Below are 23,899 nucleotides of genomic sequence, written 5' to 3' on the forward strand. Positions count from 1 at the left end.
AAGCCAGGAACAAGTGGTGGACAGAAGGAGGAAATACAGAATCTGCATAACGTAGCAATTTTAAAAGCTATTTAAAAGGGCATCCAACAAAAATGTATACATATTATGTTGTTTTATTACTCCTATTATTATCATTATTTGTGATGGCCATCAGAAACAGCATAGCAATACACTGAGCTAACGGCAGATGGACAACTGCCATCTTTTGGTTATGCTAATGAGAAATGTCTCTTTTCGCACAGTTGGCTGTTTATTCCCCAGATGTGTGTGCTCACAGTGAAAAACTAATTCTACTTTTTTATGCTTAAGTGGATTGCATGAGTATTATAATATTGTAATTAAACTATGCACTAATGATTTATTCCCTACAAATTAAGTCAGGGTCCTCTTAATGAGAACAGGTAAAGTAGAAACGCAAACAGTGAAAGGATACTGACTCTCACTGATGAAAAGCCATCTTAGATGGTATTTAAAGGTAGACACTGTCCAGCAATAGAAGGAAGAACCTTGCGCTGCTAAGAAATGGTTTACCTTCTTGTAGGCAAAGAATTGATTACAGTAACATCTCAAAAAGGTCATGAATGTGGACTGCAGAGTAAATTAATAATGGAGAAAGTATTGCCATCCCTTGGCCACATTCTGTAGAGACAATAATGAGGCATAAGACTTCCCAATCAGAAATATTTCATATGTCTTTGGAGCTCTGGCAAATTGGCTCCCCAATAAAAGGAAAGAATCAGTCTTTCAGTGTTCAGATGCATCACTACCATATTCATAGAGTTTTTTCAGGGTGTTCTCTCACAGATTTGAGGCACTGTAACACTGGAAGGCCAACTGCTAATCTGGTCAAAACTGCTTATCTCTACAGATTATAGGAAGAAATCAGAAAGAGATACACCAAGGTAAAAGAAAAAGTGCTTGACAATTAATGAATGAAAATACAGTGCCATTTCTTCAAGAGGGAGAGAAAGTTCTGCCATCAGCGACTTTTCAAATGAAACTTAAGGAGATACTTCACAGAAATAACCTGAACTGGCAAGTGGCGAGACGTAGCTCATTCCCACAATGGCACAGAAGCCAAAAGGATGCTAGTATGCAAGAGAAAAAAAAGGGTATCTGACTGAGCAGGCAGTCCTCATGCTTTATTTTTATTTCATAGGCAACAGATGTTTTCTGTAATAATCATATGACCATTGGAACAGTCTATCTTCTGATCAGTGGTTGTATACTTGTTAAATAGCTCTATCCTTTCCGTTTCCTTCAAGTAAAACAAACATGGAGACTACAGATGATTACACGACATCTAGAAGCAAGGTTTTCCAAAGGAAAATTTGTAATGAGTCAGACACCTAAATAATAGCAAGATGACAATTTCAGAAGCACTTAAACTCCAAATGGGTTTAACTTTTCTCAAAATCTAGACACTTATGTCAGTGCCTGCATGTGGCCCAAATACTTCTAAAAATGTGGTCCAGACTATGTGTGCTGAATTCCACTGAAATTCAGTCCTTGGTATGCATTTACCACACCACTGAAAGTAGTAAGAAAAAATAAAATTGACCCAAGTACTTAACAAAGAAAGTGCAGACTAAAAAACTTGGACAAATTATTTTTCCCAATACGTTTGAGGTCTAAATCTGCTCCTCATCTCGATACAAATAGCCACAGAGAATCAACCAGGATTCTTCAAATGTCTGGTCTTCAGAACTAAGACCCAGTTAAAATGCTTTCACACTCGTATGCTGACACGAGGTTCTCCTGATCCATATAGTGACAAGTTTGGTCATAATGCTGAACATAACCACCAATAATCATAATGTCCTGTTTCATGCTAAGATGAGGAGGGAAGAAAGTTTGAATGTGGGCACTCAAAACTTTTTGGGGTGTTCTTCCAAGAGCAGATGTTTGCAGGATATCTGTATTACATCAGATTGCTATACTGTTTTGACAGGACACAAAATGTCCATATAGTAACACTATACAGGAAGCTGTCATTATACATCCAGCATCATCTTTCAATACAGTTATGGGTATATACAGCATTTGTATTACTGCCAGTTAATCAGTCATTGTCACTAGCTGGTTATCAAACCTGGGAAATCTGGGAAATCTGAACCATTTGCACTCCCAATGGTGCAGATTTCTCTCAGATCAGGTGATCAAATTCTTTGTTTCCTAATGCTCAGAAAGCACTCTGCTATTCTTTTTTCTCAGAAAAGAAATCACAAGATATCATTTTATAATGAATTTGCTCAGACTTCTCGAACCATCTGTTTCATACTAGGTATGCCCAAGATGACCAGTATTAGAATAATCACTTGAGTTTTATTTCATGTAAAACTTGTTACATGATATCTATGCTTACAGCTTTGAATGTTGATCTTCAAGATGGAGGAGTATAATTCCCTTATCTGCTGATAAAAAAAACCCCAAACATCAGCTTCATCCTCTGGAAGTGTTTAAGGCCAGGCTGGACGAGGCTTTGAGCAACCTGGTCTACTGAAAGTTGTCCCTGCTTGTGGCAGGGAAGTTGGAACTAGATGATCTTTAAGGTCGCTTCCAACTCTAACCATTCTATGTAAGGCATGTAGCAGTACTTTCAGTTCATTAGCCTTATTCAAAAACACAGTGGCAAGGCTATGTTCAGTTTTGTTCTCATTCACTTGAAACAGAATCACCACGTTGCATTACTATTTAAGAACAAGACCATATGAAATTTACAGGGGTGAAAACCAACTTAAGAAACTCTTGTGCTAACCAACAGGGATTTTACTGCAATGAGAGTGTATTTTAAAACAATGCTTCACACAGTGTTTGGGACTGAATCTTCTCATTAACAGAGGAAAGCTAAACCCCTTTTTTTTCTAATTGGCATTTATGTCATTAAATGTGGGTATGACTGAATATGCAGAATGGTGAATATGTATCAGAGGACAGGGTCAAGCATGCATCTTGTTAGTTCCAGCTTCTCCAACATGGCCCCGTCCATCTACTCCTTTTGTGACATCTAACAATGTCAGGTTTAGTATCCATTCTTATTGAGTCCTTAGTCTCTCTGCAGATACTGGAAATAAAGGCAATTACGTATGGATAATTGTGGCAGATATCAGATGACAGAATCTGTATACCCCAGTGGGGACTCTAAGGCAGGGAGAGAAACTGAGGGCCTCAGATTATGAACCTGTCGGCTGATATTACAGTGGATTTCAAAATGATAGATTACATTTTCACTGACAAAGAGTATGTTTGCCACAGGAAAAACAATCAGGTGTTAGTTGTTCCTCTATAAATACAGTGTGCATTTCATCTGCAAAACAAAAAATCAGTTTTGACAACCAGGTCTAAAAAAGTACTTCCTGTTGATCTCAGTAAAAAGCCAAGCTGCGACTTAAAATTCTTTAATGAAATAACAAAGACATGTTTATCACTATACAAATAAACAAGTCCTTGGCTTTGTCTTCACTAAGATAACGTTGTGTACCAAATTCTGCTGGGAGCAACAAACTGAGCATTGTGTCAGGTTCTTTGATCTCCCCTGAAAACTATTGCTTTTAGTATACAAAGCCTGAAAGATGAGTGATAGGGAGGACAGAAGGAGAAGAAAAGAAGGAACATTGTACTTTTCTGACCTTCTACTGCCTGATGACCAGATGACAGACGGTCTGTAGGGAACTCCATGTTTATATGTAACTTAGGGGAATGTCTGAAGGAAGTAGAGTTCCTCCCTGAAGGTGACTGAAATGGCTGCACATTCACTCATGCCATTTAAAGGTGGTTTTGGACCAGTTCTTCACAACAATCATCATGAATGTTTCTTCATAACCAAAGAAACAGTCATCACTGAGCTAAACTTGATTTGGAGCTAAACGGAGTTTGAAAAGCACAATTCTTCTAGGCTGACAGCTATGCTAGATTAAGCTCCACTCATGGGAGCATGGGTGAGAGTCTATTCTGAGTACTATATCATAAAACCTTTCTCAAAAGACATCTAGCCTGACTCTTTCAACTTTCAATTTTTTCCAGCATATACATACCCTTGAAGATCAAGTCTGAAAGATTTGAAGGAGTTTACAGTTTGTAATTGGAACATCTCCCACTGACTGGCTGCCAAACACTCTCTTTAACTCCAGACTAAATAACATGTAGCAAAACAACATACGTGAATTTAGTCAATACTTCCTTTTTAATGTTCTACTTCATACAGAAACAAGAGGCCTTTGAGGTTTTCAAATTTTCCACAACCTAAGCTCATCTTAAGATATTTATGAAGTCAGTCACATTTGCACAAAGCACACCTTTATATAAGGAAACTGTCATTGAGATAAAGCCTATTTTAATCAGAATGCTTCAGCCCACCACATGCAGAGATACAGCCCAACACTGGTACTGAAATGAAAGTAAACCATCCTTCCATCTTACTGGAGCACTGTTGCATTATTTTAGGACTAGCTTGAATGACCATAAAAACAAGGAGAATTAGGCTCAGACCTCTATTTACTCATTGCTAGCTAGCTCCATTTTTTTATTTTCCTCTCCTTCTTCCATATGTGTGTTCATGTGTGCTTGGCTATTATAAGCATTTTATCAATACCAATGTTACTCCTCAAAATTCATTTCAGAGGGATGACTTTTATGGCTCCCATGATTCTTATCCGCCTACAGTATTTGTAACTCAAAGAATCAGAAACTAACACACAGACAGTGTAGCTTTTCATACAAAGGCACAATAGGAATGAATGTATTAACCTCTGTGGTGCATGGAATGTGTCAGCTTACACACTGGCAGCTATTTCTGTGAAACTCAGCTAACTTCCGCTGGCTGTGTTAAAATAAAAAAATTAGAAAACTCTTCCCAGAACTATGTCCCACGCTCTCGTATGCTGGCCAAACAACTGAAATATCTGATGTTGCAGAGTCTACCTCATACTGATGCTGGCCAAACTGAGTTTCAAAATGCACTTTACACATACTGTTTATAAATGCTGAGCTTTTCTAAGCAGGTATAAAGGTCTGCTGTTCCATGTGACTTGGCAAATATTAATGAGCAGGGAGACGAATTAGCAATGGAGAGTATGGGATTTTTTTGTTTGTTTCTACAAAAGAGTGTCAATCCAAGTTTCACAGAACCAGAGATGATTTGGATCTTGATTTCCTTTTAGTCCCAAATTTTAGCCAGCTTTATCCTAACCGCAAAGCATATATGGCAGGTAATAAAAATTCAAACTGTGGAGATGAATATCACATTTGCTTAATTCCAATGACTCGACAAGGGTTGTGAGGCTGATCAGGAGTACCTGAGGAACACTTACAACTCTATCATTAAGACCCATGGACACCATAATACCTCCAAAACGAAGAGTGATATTGGGAGCTTTGAATCAGATACATCTGGCAATCAGGCCAACACTTTTTAACATAGCTCAAAAAAAAATCTTTATTATCTTTCCACCTGTTTTCTAATTGCCTATGTTAAATTAGTATAATCGCTAATTATCTGCACTACAGCAGTGCCTAAGATGTGCCGGGTACCATAAAACACTGTAGGAGGGGGCAGTCATTGCTCTGAAGAGCTTACAGCCTAAAAGGACATAATCGCATTAAGGATTTTTAAGTAATTTAAAAGTGCTTGTCAGGACAGAGCTTTTCTGCCTGACAATATGTATCCTTTTGCTGGTTTACACCTAGCCAGCCTTTACAGCCTGATTCAGAGGCAGATAATGGGAAAGACAAGCAAACACACTGCTCTGAGGAAATTTAAAGTAAAATTGACAATAAAGACACAAAAATGTAACAAAAAGTTCCTGCAAGGTGAAAAGAAAATGTGTATGATTTGATGATTGGTTTGCTTCAGATGCAAACTGTAAGCGAAGAGAACAGACAGAAGCCCCCCTGTTAATTGTATTGTGTTCAAATGGAAGAGAAAACTGGTTTTCATATTTACTTAACCTTTGCCTCTTCTGCATTGTTTTTGGACTTACCTGCAGTTGGAGTGGGCCTAAGCCTGGTGTTGCTGCGGCAGCAGCTGCCATGGTAGTTGGGATCAGCTGAACGGGGTAAGGGTCACCTAAGTAAGAGAATAATAGAGGCGTCAGCACCTTTTATCTACTCTCCACCTGCAAATTAAAGTCCTGCATTCACTCTTTCCAAAAGCCTTCTTTTGTGTGCCTTGTTGAGGCCTAATGAAAAGCTCTATTGTGCAGCCTTTTACTAACACTCTTTTCACAATTCTGGCTGAGAGAGGAATGTGAATAAAAGGCACAAGCAATTAAGGCGGAAACCTCATCCTTTTTCATGATGTATTTAGGGAAATGGAAAAAAAAAGTGCACATTGATCAGAAGGCCGCACTCAAAAAAAAAAAAAAAAAAGAAAAGAAAAAAAGGAAAGAAAGAGGATGGGGGTGGAGGAGAAGAAAAGGAAAAAGGAAAACAGTACAACCTTGATAAGATCACAGCATTAGAAGGGGACAAATTTACAAGCTTGTCCAGAATATGAAGTTAACCAAACTCTGCTCACTGTTAGTAAACTGAGCCTCACACAGATCAGAAATGGCACTCCCCTGACTACTGTGTTTTCCTTTAGGTGAGAAAAAAAAGTCTTGCTTTAGTTTCAGGGTTTGATCCTACAACAGCAAAAAGCATGTGAAGCTAAGTAAATCAGATACAAGCCTCCGAAATCCCTGCGCCAACTTCACTTCATAACTTGTGATTCAATTTTGCTTCTGAGGGAAAACTACTTCAGTTCTAGTAAGAACTGCATTGTGCTGAACGAGATAAAGAGACCCGGTAAAGGTTTAAGGAAAAGTTGCAGGCAAAAAAAAAAAATCTACCTTAATGTTCCTGTACATTTCATTAGAGAGGTGGATTGGAAGTTTTCCTCCTTTATTGTGCTTTTTTTTGGGGATAAAAAGACAAATTAAGAAGGCAATGCAGGCTGTTCTGTACAATTACAATTAGTTACTATTGAATTTAAATCTCTAATGCTATCAAGCCTAAGTTACAGGAAACAAAAAGCAAAGAAATTTCATGTTTTGAAATGTTAGAAATAAGCTATGTTGGTGTATACATGTTCAGGAAACCTGCTAATGTTTATTTTTCCCATTTATAATGCAACCTTGTTTACAGAGATCTTTTCATTCAAGAATTTTGATCTCCTGTTAAGTACTGTAACTTCTAGAAATGTTATGGCCAGAAAAAACCTGGGCTGGCAAAGCATCTTAACAGATATTTAACTTCAACAAATGTGCCTGCTTATATTTGAGAACATCTTAAAAAATGCTTTGCTGACTGAAGTCTTACAGTCTTTCAAGGCCAGCCAGCCAAGCAACGGGAACCCAAAGGTCTACCCAGACATTCCCCATTCTTTGCACCAGCACCAGGCTATACCTTCGCTATTTATTTATTTCTTGTCAATGGGCAAGAGATTTCCTGATTTGCCTGGGTTGTTTGTTTTTTACCCCTAAAGGATGTGATTGTTCCACATTTTCCAATTTTACTTTGCTTTAACTGAGGCATCCACTTTTTCTATTTCATATCATCGACTGAACTAAAAATTTTTGGAGAGTTATCTTGAGACCCAAGCAGTGGGCTTTAAACATGTGAAGGCACAGAGAAGAAAGAGACAGTGGTTCAAAGACTCAGGGTCAATGGTATTTAACTCCTTCCGTGCCACTAGCAGCTCAAAGACTAATCCCAGTATCATTCTGAAAGACTCCTATTTAGAAGAAGACATTTTGTTCAAGAACCAGCCATGAAATTAATAATTTCTAAAATGCAAACAAAAGAACAGGGTTTCACTAAAAGGAAGTTTTTCACTACAATGTTGATTTTACAGCCCATTAAAGTTTTTAGTTATGAATTACCTGTATTAAAACAAAGATATTGAAAGAAGAACTTCTACGCACTGTCCTACATTCCTTTTCTCTCCACACACATGTATGAATCCCAGCCCATCTTCCCACAATCTCATGCTAATTCATAAAACCCACTATTCTCAACTTCCTAAACAGCCAGACAGATTCTCATACTCTCATGTGTTGTGGTAATTCCCATCCTGTATGATTGTTTTGGTAGATATATCAAGGAGATGCTTGTGAGAGAAGAACAAGCTGAAGTCCCCATGGCCACATGCCTATCCCATGGCCATGTGCATGGTCACAACCACTGGCTTTGGTGGTGTTAGGTAATGCCTCTGGAGCTGTTTAGGAGACCATACTAGAAAGCAACTACTACATCAATACATGTTAATGTTTTTTTTAATTCTAAGGAAAAAACTCCATTTCATCCTAAAACCAGATTCTAGCTGTGCAGAGCTAGGCTCTCCTATCTACTGGGTTGGTTTTTTTGTTAGCTCATTCTTTAAAGTGTTTTACATTTTTCCAGTGCTCCAACATATTTTTAACAAACAAAACCAACAAACAAAACTGAAAGGCATCTGTAACCCATCATGAATCTTTGCATTGTTATGCTTTGGTAATACCCTCTGTTATCTTGTGCTTATCGTAGGGGTTTATCAATTCTTTTTATGAAGAAAAGTACACCCTGCCTGTGCTGCTACTCTTTCACAAGGGCTACTCATCGACAGTACATCCACATTACTACTCCCACGGTACAGACAAGGCAGCAGCGAAAAAGTTAGAGGAAGGTACAACAACAAGCAGAGACACCATTAGGGTTAGCAGTCCACTGTGTTTGCCCTGGAACAAATGTCTAACTAAAGATCACCTCTGTCTGGAGGTGCTTACTGTCCACAGCAGACAAAACACAAAAAAGCAAGGAATACACTCAAACTCCATGCCATGCCCTAGGTCACTCAACAGGCCAGTGGAAGAGCCAAGATTACAACCCACAGACAACTCCTTGGGTAGTGACCTTCCTGGAGAAGGATCTAGGCCCTGTATCGGTGAGGAGGCCAAGCACTTATATACTCACATCACATGGTGCAGGTGCAACTGCCACCCCTGAAAATACTAAGAAAGGCCAGAAGTCTCCTCTGATAAATATGTACCTGCTCATTCTTTGCTGTTAACTCTAGAACACGTAACATTTTTCTACTGTCCTCCAATTTATTCCTGTATCAGACTGAAGATTTTGCCTGAGCAGTTTTAGCTAGTTCTGAAGTCTAGGAAATGCAGGTCTTAATTATTTCATTACTTCTTCAGTAAATACCTTATTTTTAGACATAAAAAGTTGCTACATTTTTTTCCCAAGCTCTAGGAACATCTCAGGAATGTAAGGGAAGATATAGAGTTATTAGAAATAGATATTTCCCAAGCCATTAAAAGTTTGCACTGCTGAAAACACGAATATATTCTCAAACAACTATATTACATTTCAATTTACAGAATTCACTATCAATCTACTAATGCACACAGACAGGATTGTAGCTCCCTGCATTCTTCAGCTACAAAAAGAAACATTTTGTGCAGTCCTTTCATGTTCCAAACTGTCTCTGGTTATGTCTGGGCTTTTCTTACAAACAAAGCATCAGAGAGAAGTTTTGTTGTTGTTGCTTTTCTTTAGCACACTATATAGTAAAATCTGGAGCAGGTCAAAGGTTGGGATTTCTATTGTGAGGACAAGGTAAAAATTATTTCCTTAGCTGACACATTCTTCTCTAAAATATAATTATTCCCAGAGACTTGGTGTCATCAGTCTGAAGAACAGAAGTACTTAAGACTGACTATAGAAGGACGTGTGTACTGGTGCTACAGCACCTAAAGAAGTGAAAGGGACATGTCAGCCTGGGGGAGCTGATGGGGTGTATTAGAGGTGTCAGTGCATGGTGTGAGCAAAGGAGAACATCAGTGACTCAGGAAAGCAAGAAGGGAAGGCTGAGCCCTCAATGTGCCAATTCAATAAAAAATGCCAATTCTTTATTTCTCTACCCTTCTTTTGGTCCGTCTTCCACAAACATACCCCAAACCTCTTGATAATTTATGCGCTGCAACTTCTTTCAATTTCAAATCACACCTTCATCTTTGCCCAAAATAATCTTCCAAGATCTTGCTTACAAGAGGATTTTTCATGAAGTACGTTCACTTTTAAACCACTCTTTCTATGAACTCTCCCTATCAGCCTCCACTGAAAACACTTTTCTGCAAAAGTAAGTCATGGTACAGCGCCAAGTGGACATCCTGTCCCAAAACACAAAATAACAACCCTGTGTTTAGGAACCTGATTTTCAACTGACTAGCTACCAAGCTCTTGTATATTAAATGATTGTATGCTTGTGGAAATACAACAGTGGCTCTTAAACCATTTATATGTTTTGCAAAATTTTATCAAAGGAGTTCAGTAACTTAAAAAACATTAAGACTTCTTTTAAAAAAAGAAAGCATAAGAGCTAACATTATGTGTGTTACAACATTCATCTAAACTCATAAGATGTTTTTTGCATTCCTTTTTCTGTCACTCATCTCATTTATTTTCCTTCATGGTGTAATCCCCCCTAGTGTCTTGTCTTGTCTCCTGACAGGTTGCAAGCTCTTCAGAGCAGGCACAATTGTCTTACTTGCTATATAAATCAAGTTACATGCTAATGTTAAATTATAATGTTTTGACAGGAATTTTGAGATGAACCTGATTATATGAAACAATAGAACACTCTGATATTTTTCCTGAAATTTTCTTCTTTTAAACAAAAAGATACCAGAAGAGGCAAAGTAAGGGGTTTATTTCCCATGGTTTTTTTTAAACTTATTGTTATCCTCATACCTGTCTTTCAAGGACAGCAAACGAAAAAAGTTGGAGGTCATGAAAGGAGAAGAAAAAAAGAAAACAGTGTACAGAATATAAAGAGTAGGAAACAAATTCTTAATTTATAATTTCTAAAACCAGTATGCTAAACTAAATTCCATGAAAAATACCAGAATAAACATTTCCTTACAGTAGATTCTGCTGAATGAAAAGGAATTCTACATTATCTTCCCCCCATTTTTGACAAGCTCTAGAAAAAGCCACAATAATTTTACACTCAATTTATCACTTAAGTGTATTTAAAATGAATAATCACAGCTGATGGCTGACAGGTAAGCCACTGCATCTCTTCACTCATTCATTCTCATCCTCATTACCACTTCCCTTTCATTTTTTTTGGTGTGATGGTGGATATGTAATAAGAGTAACGGGAGGCTGTGAAAGACATGAGCAGTGTTTCCTGACATCTGGCTCTAGGCTTTAGGGATTTAGATAAATGAGAGTACAAAAAAGATAACCACCACTAGCTTCCAAAACTAAATCCAAACTGGTTCCCCGATTATCTTTGAGGATAGTTCCGGACAGCATTGACCTACAAGGGATTAGTCTACTTAGTATTTTAGAGAAACAATTCAGTCTACAGAAGAGATGGCTTTGGAGGGACCTAAAAGCAACCTTCCAATTCCTATAAGGAGGTGAGCAAGACAGGGCCAGGCTGCTCAGTGTTAAGTTGGAGGACAAAAGCCAATGGACATGAAGTGAATCAGGACAGTATCAGATTTTCGCCATGTGGACATCTAGACATTGAAAGAGGGTTGCACAGTCTTTGCCCTTAGAGGTTTTCAAGCCCTGACTGAATAAAGCCCTGAGTAACGAGTCCTGCTCGGAGGAAGAGGTTGGACTACAGACCTTCTGACATTCCTTCCAACCAGAATAATCGTATTATTTCCAGGGTGCCTTTTATAGACAGATGGATAGATAGATAGATATACGCACTCCCATATACACATCTGCTGAATCATAGAATCATAGAATAGCCAGGGTTGGAAAGGATGACCTTAAGATCATCTAAAGGATCTTAAGATCATCTTAATAAATGACAGTTATTCAAAAGCTCTGAGTACCAAGGAAAGACAATGTATTTCCAGAGAGGTTTGTACCTGCTCATGAATTTAAAAACTGGGACTTTTATTTAGTTGCCCAACTGTGGATAATAGTGCCATAACACTAGACATCTTTTATAGCCTAGAAACTGAACTGAAATGATCAGCCTGTTTTCACAAGACCCCATTATTTTGCTTATCTATTTTGGTTTTATTAGCGTTATTGTGAGAAGTCACACATAGATCAGGGGCTATGAGATTCTTTCAGCTAAAAACAGTCTTTGGTTTTGTTGTAATTTTCTGCAGTCTTGATGCCTTCCGTTGCATTTGCAGCATTACAGAAGTGACATTCTCAAGTATGCTAAAAGCCAAAGTTGTTACCAAAAATTCCTCCTTCTTGCTGTTTCTATCCACAATGCTATTACTCTTTTCTTATCCTGGGGGGAACATGAGGGTTTAGTCATATGCTCATTCTTTATCAAGGCATAAACAGTAGCCCTGAAAGATGACTAGCATCTTTATAAAGAAGCTACATTATGTGGTCCTCACAACACATGGTTCCTATTTTTGTCATTCTGATAAAAGCATAGCAATGTCAATATTTTTTTCTTGTGATTTGGTGATTGTCAATGACCTGTATGTCAGCTGATATAGCTGACACAGTTAAATCAGAGATTAGCTCTCGGTTTCTTTAGAAGCCAGACACATGGACACCAAGCACAAGAAAAATTATAAGACAGTCCGCATGATACTCCATTAAACAACGAAACATGTGACTGACTGAAAAACAGAGATATATCAGCAAATTTCCCTGAGGAAGTTTATGGTATTTAACTCCTAAACATTAATTTTATTGTACTGTATGAGGAACCAATTAACTGAGAGTTTCGTTTTTATCAGACATCAGAATTATTGTTCAGAATATAGATGAACAGTAAGTTCAGCATATTTTAATTTTACAAGGCTTGGCTTGTTCATCTCACACATTTTTGCAGATTTTAAAAGGTAATTAGATATTTCATCAATAACTCTGTGTGCATTATTTTATTTAAAACACTTCCAGCAGTAATGAGTTGATATGTAAGACATATACAATGTACCTATTGTATTTTCAGATTTCCCCCCCCTAATAGGATATGGTTGAAATAACGATTAAAGTGCTTTCAGAAAACCTTGTGTTGATGACATCTGACTAGGAACACAATATCATTTGTTACTACAAATTATCCACAAGGGAGAGGAGGAATGGGCAAAGAAAAGCAATTCTTGTTTCCAAATTTTGGCATATATCCACGAAAAATAACATAGGTATCAGCAAATAAAAGACTACCTAGAAGCTTTCCTGAGAATTTGCGAATAACCTGGAAAATATATTTGGGCTAAATCCCACTTCCAGAAACTTGTTAACTATTGTTTCCTGAGAAAAGTAAACAAATTCAATCTCTTGCACACCTCTGTTTCGAAAACAAAGTATGTTGTTCTTCACAGAATCATAGAATAGTTAGGGTTGAAAAGGACCTTAAGATCATCTAGTTCCAACCCCCCTGCCATGGGAAGGGACACCACACACTAAACCATGTCACCCAATTCAACAACTTCAATCATATTGAAAAATCTCAGGACCAACACATCACACCACTGTAAAGTGGCTAATCAACATTTCATTTCCTTTTTAACATGATCATTAAATGCTTAAAGAAGAGATTGAATGCAGTTTCCAAAATGAATCTTAGCACCGTTAATTGGGGAGAACCCATCTTCTTTATGAAGCTTGTGCTATTCTCCATCTTTTAATGGAAAACTAACTGTAAACAGTGCTACAAATGTAGAACAGAAGCAGTATGGGGAAGCATTTTGTGCTGGTGCATTCTGCTACATACATTTGTAGAAGAATACCGCTGTTCTCAGCCTAACTCCTTCTGCCTTTTCTGTAAATAGGCCCCCAGAAACAGCCCTTTTTGCTTTCACAAATCTTTCATTCCCTTTATTAACTCTTAAATGGGAGAGACAATCATGCCTTAATATTCCACATACAAATCTGTACATATGTGCATTAATAAAAGGATCACACTACCTACGACTGAAGAGCAGCCTCCTCTGAGGTGGAACTATGCAGTTTTTAAAGGGCACAATACAAAATTTCTTCTCTTCTATCACTTACACTGTTTTTATACTTTCAAAGCACTTCACAAATATTAATTAGCTCTAAATAAATTCTAATTATTTCTAAGAGTGGCCCTAGCAGATCTGTATCATCTGGTGTGAAATCTTACTTCAGTGAAGTCAACAGCAACAGCTCCTCAGACCTCAGCAGAGCTGACATTTCACTCGCTATTGCTAAAATGCTGGGAGTCATGTATATTATCTAGCAAGTACCACAAGTGGAGCTGAACTAGTAATAGCAGTAGTAGCAAATGATAGGATTAAGGAATGCTGGCTGAGAATAAAAGGAGGAGAGTTAAATGACCTGAGCCAATCTGCATAGGCTAAATGTGGGAGAAGCTTTGCCACAGTTTGGGAAATGCAATAATTGGGCTCTGGTTGGTTTCAACATCAGCTGAAATGGAAGGTGCTCACCTGCTGCTAAAAACGATTTATATACTTGGGATATTGGGGTTAACTCCTAACATCTATTCATGCCACAGGTCATTAACTTAATTAACACCCCACTCCAAAACATCAACTCCTTATAAAGAGATTTGCATTATACCTCTATAAAAATATTACATATTATATATAATTAAATACATATAAAGAGGCTTGCATAAAAATCAAAATACTTAAATCCCAAATAGTACATAGTGAATGGATAATGAGGTATGTAGCCAGTAAGCAGATAACCAGTATTTTTCTTGCTAATTGTGGACAATATAGTCCATGACATACTGCCAACTTACTCTTCTCATATGAAAAATACACTCTGGTTGCAAATAATAGTATTAAATATTTTACACACCATGCAATTATATCTAGGTGTGGGGGTTAAAAATCAACCATAGATTATGAATCTTTTTCTCAAATAGAAATGTAATCCTAATAGAAGTTCCTCCCTCTTTCTCTGCCAACTTTACCACCACACAATATGCCATAGAGAAAAAAGGGGAAGTGTCAACTTGTGTAAATTGTCCCTTATGTAATGCAAACCATCTGTTTAAAAAACAAAACAAAATGAAAAAACAAGCCACTCCCAAGCATGATCTGCTATGGAGAAAAAGAAAGAAAAAGAAATTTACTTCATTGAATTGGAAGCCAAAGACCATGACCTGACATGTTAACTATGGAGAAAATATTTACCCCTGTCCTCCCTGTATTTACCTGATTTTGCAAAATATTTTGAGAAGTGTAAGTAGATAATTTCGTCTGCACATATTAGAGATTGATATTGTTGTATTCTTTTGAGTACAGAATGTTTCCAATCAGATAGGAACCCAAACAGAGAAACCTCTTTGTTTTCAGTAACAGACACAATAGCTTTCACACAGTGATGCCATTACTGGGACAGAAGGTCCCTGAATCTCCAGCCACTGGAACCTGGCAAAGTGAAGGGGGATAAAGTATCAGTATACTCTTTCCCTGTTCTTCTACTCTTCTTTAGGTATCTGCCATGACAGGAATCTAAATGGACCCCTGCTATGAACTGTTATGACTATTTTTGTGTTATCTTCAGTCAAATCCTCAGAAAAGGAAGCGTAGAGAAAACAGTACTCTTCCTTTCCACAGTCTCTCTCTGGGTAAGTCATTAGTCCACTAGAAGCATTGGCTGAGGAACCCTACCACATACACTCTCTGAAACCACTAGGGGACATACATTTGATCCTCTGTTGCTCTAACACAGACAGGTGAACCAGAAAGCATTGAATAAGTTAGTTCGGTTTCATTATCTAAGCTGAATGAAAGAAAAACAGCAGTATAACTAGGTACTCATCATTTTTTCTTTTTCACTGACCTCTCGACTTGATCATACATTCCCTTCCAGCTGCAGCTGTGCTGGCTGAAGAGGCCACCATCTCCAACCACAGCCCACTGCAAAAGTTACCACTGTGACCAAGCTGCTTGTTTAATCACTTCCCAACATGTTTCCATTAAAATGAGCCAGTTCAGTTCAAGCCATTTTAACAGAAAATCCTTGCTATCCCAGCCTGGACAGAAGCAAGTTAGGGAGTGCATAATCAAGAATCTTGGCCAGCTTGTCAAAAGCTAGAGGCACAGTGATGAGCAACTGAAGACAGTTCTCTCTACAGCTACTTGGCATGCAGACAGAAGGTGGCAAGTAAGCCAGTCATCAGGTGTGACCAATAGCACAAATGACGAGAGATCTAGTTCTCCATCGCAGTCTATGCTGGTAGCCCCTTTAGCTCAGTTCAAGCAAGCATAGATAACTGTACTAAAGTTTACCATACCAACATTTGCTAAATATCCCTGAGACTTAGATCCTAGTGCCTTTGTCACTCTTCAATGAAGACTTAGTCTCCTAAATCACTCAGGTGCTTTAGAAAATTTTATCTAAAGCTCTTTGGTTTACAGTCTACCACGTCTTTGCCAAGCGGACTGATACAAAGAAGGGCAAGCAGAAAAGTGGGAGAAATATGTTTTAATGGCCTGTCAAAAACATTACTTGATGTGAACATGTTATAGTTTAAAGGCAGCTATGTTTTTCATTGCTACAAGCTTTCTAGGTGCAGCTAAATCCGTATAGGCTTTTTTGTTTATACTAAACTGTGAGTGAAAAGAAAAAATCCTTTGGACTACTTATCACTTTTCCTCAGCTTCTCAGTCAAATTCAGTCAAACATGCCAGGGAATCACCAAACACAGAGCTGTCTTTTTTCCACTGGCTTCTGCTCAGTCCTAGACCTTGTCATGCTGTTGATTCCAAGCCTTACTGCCAGGAGCAGCAGCAACTTTGTTCTTTTTCATTTTCAAGGTTACAAAAACATGCAATGTCATATATATTTTATGGATGTGAGGAACTACAGGACTGTCTCACAGTTAATGTACATGCAGTAAAAAGAAGGGAAAAAAACAACCTCAACTCTTTCTATCCAAACCAGACTTCAATAACATGGAACTAATTTCATTTGCCAGACAGATCTAACAGGGTGCTTTCCTGACCTTTTCCAGGCCTACAGTTATGGTAGCATTCATATTCAGTGTGGCTTTCAGTTAAACATTCTGTAATGCGAATCACTACTCCCATTTGAAGGAGACTGAGTGTGAAATCACTGGAAGAACTGAATGAGCCTATGCTTTGGCACTGAAGCTGCTGAGGGATGTGAAGTGTTTTGAAGACTAATTTTCAGTAGTGGTCCCAGTCTGTAAAGTATTAGGAAAAGGGATCAGTGGCCAAAGAAACTCAAGTTTGCATTCAAGTACTGTACCTACAATGTTACAGAAACTAAAAGAAATCTAAAATCGTGGGCTAAGACAGTTTAACTAAAGGAATCTTTTAATGTTCTAATTTTGTGAAACTGCTGCAGCAGCAAGTGCTCAGTACCTCAAAAAACCTGATGAATTCATGAGTTAGTCAACGGTATAGATGGATATGCTGACATGGACATCATAAAGCTAAACATCCATCCTAGAGACAGAGAACAGTAGAACAAGCAAGTCCTAGATAACTCAGTTCAAAACTCATGTCAGAAGAGTTATACAAGCACAAATGCATGAAAACAAGACTATGAAATTCATGCTCTAGCTAAGTCTGTTCATGGAAATAGAGTTCCTTGATTATTCCTTAACTTGTATTTATTATCGTCCTGTTGACAGGAACATGAAATCCTATAGAAGGCTTAAATAATATTAAAAAAAAATCTGGGGAATGTAGAAAACAATACAAATCTTTCAAAGATTAAAAAAGTAGATGCTATATTTTTTAGTGTTAGGCTCTCATAAATATACTCATAGTTTGTGTTAGTCCATCAAACTGAAAGGCATATGCTATCTTTGATCTCTGTGCAGAACCCCCGTTGAGATTAATGTGAGTTCTGTGTGAAGAAAGAGACGAGAATAGGCCCTCAGTTCACAAATAGTAAGCAGGCTGCTTCAGGAAAAAAACACGTTTTTTCTTACAACAGTGTTGAAATTTATTGGGAAGTTTCAAATAGCTTATTTTCTGATGTATGTATGTATGTGTGGTCATGAGCATGTTCACTTGTCAAAAAGATCTGTCAGAAAGAAGGTGCACAAATCTACTTGTTGTGTGAAATGTTTTGATGTTACTTTGAAACACATACTTCATCTCTGACAATCTTTCTCATACGATAATGACTAATCCTCTATTTTACAGTCATCTGTGCAAGTTAATGGCTTTGTCCACTGGGCTAGAGGTGATACCTTTATACAGATGGGCATGAAATTGTACCCTATACCCACTTCCAGCTAAAAAAAAAAATCTACAGGACTTACTGCATCCCGCTTTGTAGCTGAAACCAGGAGGAAGAAGGAATCCTTGCTGTGCAGCTGCTGCTAGGGTTCGTTGGTCTGGAGGGAATACGGGAATCATTAATGGAGGCAGCTGACCCTGGACCTGCTGAACAGGAGAGGGAAAATCAAACATGGAATTTTTTTCTGGGGGAAAATGTCTGCTTACATGCTTTCCCTTACTTCTGGTATGAGAGGTTAGGTTTGAATATGCTCCTCCATAAGGGGGTGTTCCAGTAGCATCAACTTTTCAACCTCTTCCTAATTACCAAAGCACTTCATATGAATTACATTAGCCCAAAATAAATCAAAATATGCCACTAATGCATATCCCAATTAATGATTCCCCCCGCGAGTCCATAATGCCTCACTTCTCTTTGACTGCAGGGTGGCTTCTTCTTCTCTTTCATTGCACTGTGTAACAGTATCTCTGCCTCAGACACTAGCTTTCACCCTGACTGAGCCCAAATACAAAGATACACACACACAGAAGTACAAATATGTGCATAAGTACCGTACAGCACAGTCGGTACTATTTTTCTGCCCATATGCACGCACTTATCTGTACAAGTGAAAAAAGTCTCTGAGATGGTAAAAAAAAGGCTGAGACACTTTATTCACAAATAAAACACAGCTATGTCTGAAGTGTTAGCTGTTCAGCTTTGCACAGCAACTGTACACAACCATGCAAGTCAGGAAATGGAAAATATTATATTGTAAGTGGATACTGCAGGGGACTTAAGACATGCAGAAATTAGTCATCAAAACTGGAAGTTGGCCATGGCACAATGTCTAATACTATTGCTTTTACCCAGTTCTGTCGGCGTTTTAATTGCTAGAAATGGACATCGTCTTTGTATTTCACACAGATGAGAAACAAAAAGTTGGCTAGATTAAAATGTTAAATGGATAGTTTTAATTAAAAAACCCCACTGTACTGACCAGATCAATCAGTGAAGGAAGACTGACTCAGTTTAAGAGAGGTCATCTAGATTTTTAATGGCACAGTAAAGCTGAGGCATCAGAGATGGTATGTTATCAAAGACTAAAATTCAGTTTGTGGTCTGTAGCCTTAAGGAACATGCAGAATTAGAGCGTTGATAGACAACCTTTTTTTTGCCAGAGGTGTAAGAAGGTGTTGCTCCCTTTATTGTTGCCTGCATAACAGAACTGGCAAAAGAGAATGTGTGCCAGCTCCTTGGCTGCCACAGCTCAGACCACAGCATCTTTAATTTAATCTCCTGAAGATCCAAGAGATGTCTTGGTTCACCCAACACTGTTACAAAGCAGAAGAGTGATAAGAAATTTGGGATGGTAACCTCTTAACTTATGCCAGGACCTGTCAACACCTGTGTGAATGCTGACTGCAGCCCTGTTGCTGTAAATTCTTACAGTGGGAGATTAAGATTGGGACTGAAGCTAGAGTAGATGTAGTTCCATTCACTGAAATAACTTGATCCACTTTTTGTTACTTCAGTATTCTCCTTTCTATTCTGATCCTGTTAACAAGAAGACATACACACTTTCAATTGAATCGCTGGAGAAAAAAGAACATAAAAATGTGATCTGTTCTCTCTCCCCACTCTGTTACCCTAGAACTGCCCAATGTTTGCTTTTTCTCCATGTATTTGTTGTGGGGGTTTTTTGTTTGGTTGGGGTTTTTTTTGTTTGTTTGTTGGGATTTTTTTGTTTAGAGTTTTTTTTTAAAGACAAAGACAAAGTAACTGTATTCTTTTAGAACAAAAATGAACAGCCGTGTGGAATTTTTGCATAGTACTCTTCTTCGGCAAAAAGCCACAGAACTTTTTTTTTTAAATGGTTTCCAAGGATGAAAGTGACTTTGCCAAGCAAAGAAGCTTCAAAACAGGACTCAAAAACACTAATAGAAAGACAGATGGTTCTACTAAGAGCTTTGCTGCCAAAAAAAACGTTAAAAAAAAAAAGTGAAAAAAATGGAGTGATGTTATTGAAGCTGACTGCAAAGTTCTCTGATGACTGCAAATACTCTTGTCCCACTGCAAGTGTTAACTCTGCCTCCAGGGCTAATATAACTAAAGCACCACACACACACAAATTGTCATTGCCAAGCCCACAACGTAGCACAAGTCTGCACTTGATTCCAAGTGACTGCCAAATACACGAGCAAAACACCACACTGAAAAATTCCCATTTAGGAAAACATTTACCAGGAAAATGCCCTTTCTTCTTAACTCTGACTGCTGCATTACGTTTTTTCAAATCGCTGCTCCTCTTTATCTCTCCAAGGGGCCTTATACCCACTAATTTCAAATGACACAACCCCAGTTGCGTTAAGGAAGTAAGAACTATAGAGTGATGAGGATGGTTTGCATGGATACAGAAATAACGCAGTCAAAACAATGTGATTTTCATTCCAGGATGGAATATATGTAGCACCAGTCAAACAGCTACACTTCATTTTCTCCCAAATACAATTAAGTGCAAACATTAGTTTATTTTAATCCGATTACCTGACAATACGATACAAATTACAGACTCTTCATTTTTATGGCTCATTTAACTACTATATATCTTAACTTTCATTATGTTTATTATTATTACCTAGAATTGCTAGGCTACAACTGTTTCAAGTGGCACAGAATGCAGGCCCTCCTTCTGAGTTTTACACGAAGGGTTTTTTCCTCTTTTTTTCCCTTTATTTTTTTAATCTATTACTATGCAAGTTACATCTCTCACAAATGTTTTATGTTATATAATTTACATACTTTCCAATGTTTTCTTGACAGTAACTTCTTGATACTGCATTTCTAATTTGAACATAATGGACTTCAATTCAGAGCTACTTTATCAGATCCTTCAAGTTGTTGTGCTAATGTACGTAGATGTGTTCACAGAAAGAAACACATCTTTAACAATCTAAAAAATGCATATAGCTGTCAAGATTCTCCACTTGCCAGTCTCCCTGCATGATTACCTCTTTTTAGTTGTAATTTCCTAAAGGTGAAAATTGTAGTTTAAATCCTCACAAAATTCCCAGTGGAATTAATGGGCTATAGTTTCACCTTGTAACTTCTTACCTACTTTATGATGTTATTCTGGATGATACAATCTTCCAAGGGCCTGTTTTTTCACTACACATACTATTGCCACGATGTCAACAGATCACACAGTTCCTTCATCTTTCTTTTAATTTGAATGCTGGCACCACAGATCAGATTAACCAGAAGTATTCTTGTACTGTATGACAAACTGCAGCAGCATGGTATGCATAAAAAAGCCATATGACATACGTAAACCAACAAAGAAACAAAGTGAATGTCATGAGAGCCATAATATTCTATACAATCAATTCACTAGGTAAGGAATTCATACTTCCATTCACATGACTCTGAAAAGTAACTTGGGGTAAGAGGGAAGCCTTTGCTTCAATCAAAGACATAAACCGTATCCCTTGGCATTTAGTTTATGAGAAATAACTCCCTTTAAGGAAGCAGATACACAAGAGTTCAAACAGTCCAAGAAAGTAAAGGTTCCCAAATACATAATGAGGACAGTAAGTCACCTTCTGTAATGGAAGAAATTGAAACCAAATTTCACCTAGAGCCCAAACCAAAATCAGGGACCCTTCATACTTGCCACTGAAAATCCATAAAGGAGATCAGCCCTAAAGAACTTATCAAGATAAAACACCAATACGAGTACATGATAAACAACTAATCTACTGTCCAAGTGGGAAACTGAGGCATCCAGAGTTGCCCATAAAGATTTTTGCTTTTGGGAAGTGCCTTGCTATATCTTTGTTTCAGTGCCTTTGAAAAATCTGCCCCTAGATGACTTGTCGTTATCAAAAGAAAATTTGTTAGTAAATTTGGAACCAAGTCAAGTTGTTAAAGCCTGGGCCAGCATCTTCACAAATCTGTGCATGTCCTTTATGACTTAACCATAACAAATCCAACTGCACAAAGATGCGCATTCAGTGTAGCCACAGCTAGACTCCCAACATTTCCAGCTTCATTATAATTGTAGTACATCCGCCTAAATTCTGGTTTCCTACCTACTTTTAGGAACATACTATGGTTTCCACAGCTACCTAAGCACTAGCAGTATGTTTTTAGCAGTTACCCCTACTGTTTGTTACTAGCTTCTGCTGTGACATATAAATTTAGATTGCAAACACTTCACAGCTACAGTTCTACTCTATTTTCTGTGAAATGCCACGTGAGCTTTGGGTCACTATATAAATAAAGACAAAATAGTTTAAGGAAACATTAAGGTTGCAGAGTTAGGAACTGCCAGAATCAGGACAACATACATGACCTTATTTTGGCCCTTTATGCCCATGCATCCTGACAGAGTCTTTAATTAAAAGTTCACATGACTCTCGCTTAATCTAGCAGGCTTATAGTATTTCTCAAGTAACATAAACCCAAACTTTCAACAAATCTAAGCCACTAACATAGCAGCTGCTACCAGTTTTATTTATTTTCCCTTTTAATTTCTGCAGTTGCTCATTACATGTTTACTAGCATAAACTTTTACGTAAGTTTTCCTCTCTCCAGGGTAAGTATCTAAATACATTTCCCGGTATCCATATATAACACTTTCCACTGAGGGGCGAATACTGCTCTTCCACCCACCTCTAGTTCTTCAGAAGCAATTCTATCCCTTTCAGTGAGACTGGTGACAGAGTAACAAATTACTCAGTGTGAATAAGAATGGCTGCTAAAAGCAACACTCTCTTCTCTACAAACTGACAAAACTCTGAGCAGTACTTTACTCTTGAACTCTTTAGAAGATGCCCTTCAAGAGCTGTATGAGCATCTTTGCTGAAATGATCTCTTACATGGCTTCTTCATGTAGAAGTGTGGCTAATTTTTATTTTAATTTGAGTTATTCTCAGCTGCCTCAAAGAAGTTCAGATTTTACATTCCTAGAACAGTGGATGCACATGAATGATTCTATTAACTTCATACTGTTGTATGAATATCTTCTTGCCTGCAACTTGTTTATAAGTTAAGCATCTCTTCTACTGCATATGAAAGAATGTGATGTACATTTAACATGCAATAACATAAATCTGTCCTTCAAAAATGACATCTTTAATTGCATCGGTCCCCTTTCCTCCAGAAACATTTGGCTCATGGTGGCACACACTATGCTGGAGGACCAGGTTCTTTAATTAGCATATGTGTTGGCCATCTCTCTCTCTCTCCCTCACCCCCCCACATCTATCTTAAGGGAAACAAAAATATATGTCCTCATATAACTACAATCTGCTATTTTCCCTTACAGTGACGTTTAAAATAAGAAAATGTTGTTCTCATTTTCTTCCCTACATCAGTTCCCTACATTGACATAAGTGTGTCCTAAATCTATATGCAAGTGAGCCTTGCGTATCTCAGTAATGCAAGAATCACTCTCCTCCTGAATTTGAGGTAGCTTTTAATGGGGTGCTTAGTGAGTGCTTAAGACACAAAAGAGGAGGTGGATGCCAAGAAGCAGAGATGCAGAGAGAAGGACACTGATAAGACAGACAGCAGACCCATTCCACCTCATGCTCTGACCTAACTTTGCTTTTACTACTGAGAAGCTCGCTCCCCTGCCAGATGTATTGGTACATGGGATCCTGGCAAAGGGTTTTGTGAAGGCTTTTTCTTCCTCATCCTTACCTGAAGATTCTTCTGCAGTGGATGATTTAGGCCC

At 37.9% G+C, this 23,899-nt stretch overlaps 1 protein-coding gene across 17 annotated transcripts in view; it reads right to left on the reverse strand.

Annotated features, from left to right (window-relative positions):
- The window catches only part of SOX5 (SRY-box transcription factor 5), a 644,656-nt gene that overhangs the window by 85,413 nt on the left and 535,344 nt on the right, over positions 1-23,899 (reverse strand). For 12 of the 17 annotated variants that reach the window (XM_030478980.1, XM_030478979.1, XM_030478981.1 and 9 more), the window contains 2 exons: positions 18,203-18,326; positions 5,979-6,064 (listed from right to left, as the gene is read on the reverse strand). In XM_030478980.1, coding sequence (XP_030334840.1) covers positions 5,979-6,064; positions 18,203-18,326 — 210 coding nt within the window. The remainder of the gene's footprint in view (positions 1-5,978; positions 6,065-18,202; positions 18,327-23,899) is intronic. The other 5 variants (XM_032919799.1, XM_030478975.1, XM_030478973.1 and 2 more) reach the window with 1 other exon arrangement.

This window comes from Strigops habroptila, chromosome 3 (assembly GCF_004027225.2).
Source record: "Strigops habroptila isolate Jane chromosome 3, bStrHab1.2.pri, whole genome shotgun sequence".
Classification (NCBI taxonomy): Eukaryota; Metazoa; Chordata; class Aves; order Psittaciformes; family Psittacidae; genus Strigops; species Strigops habroptila.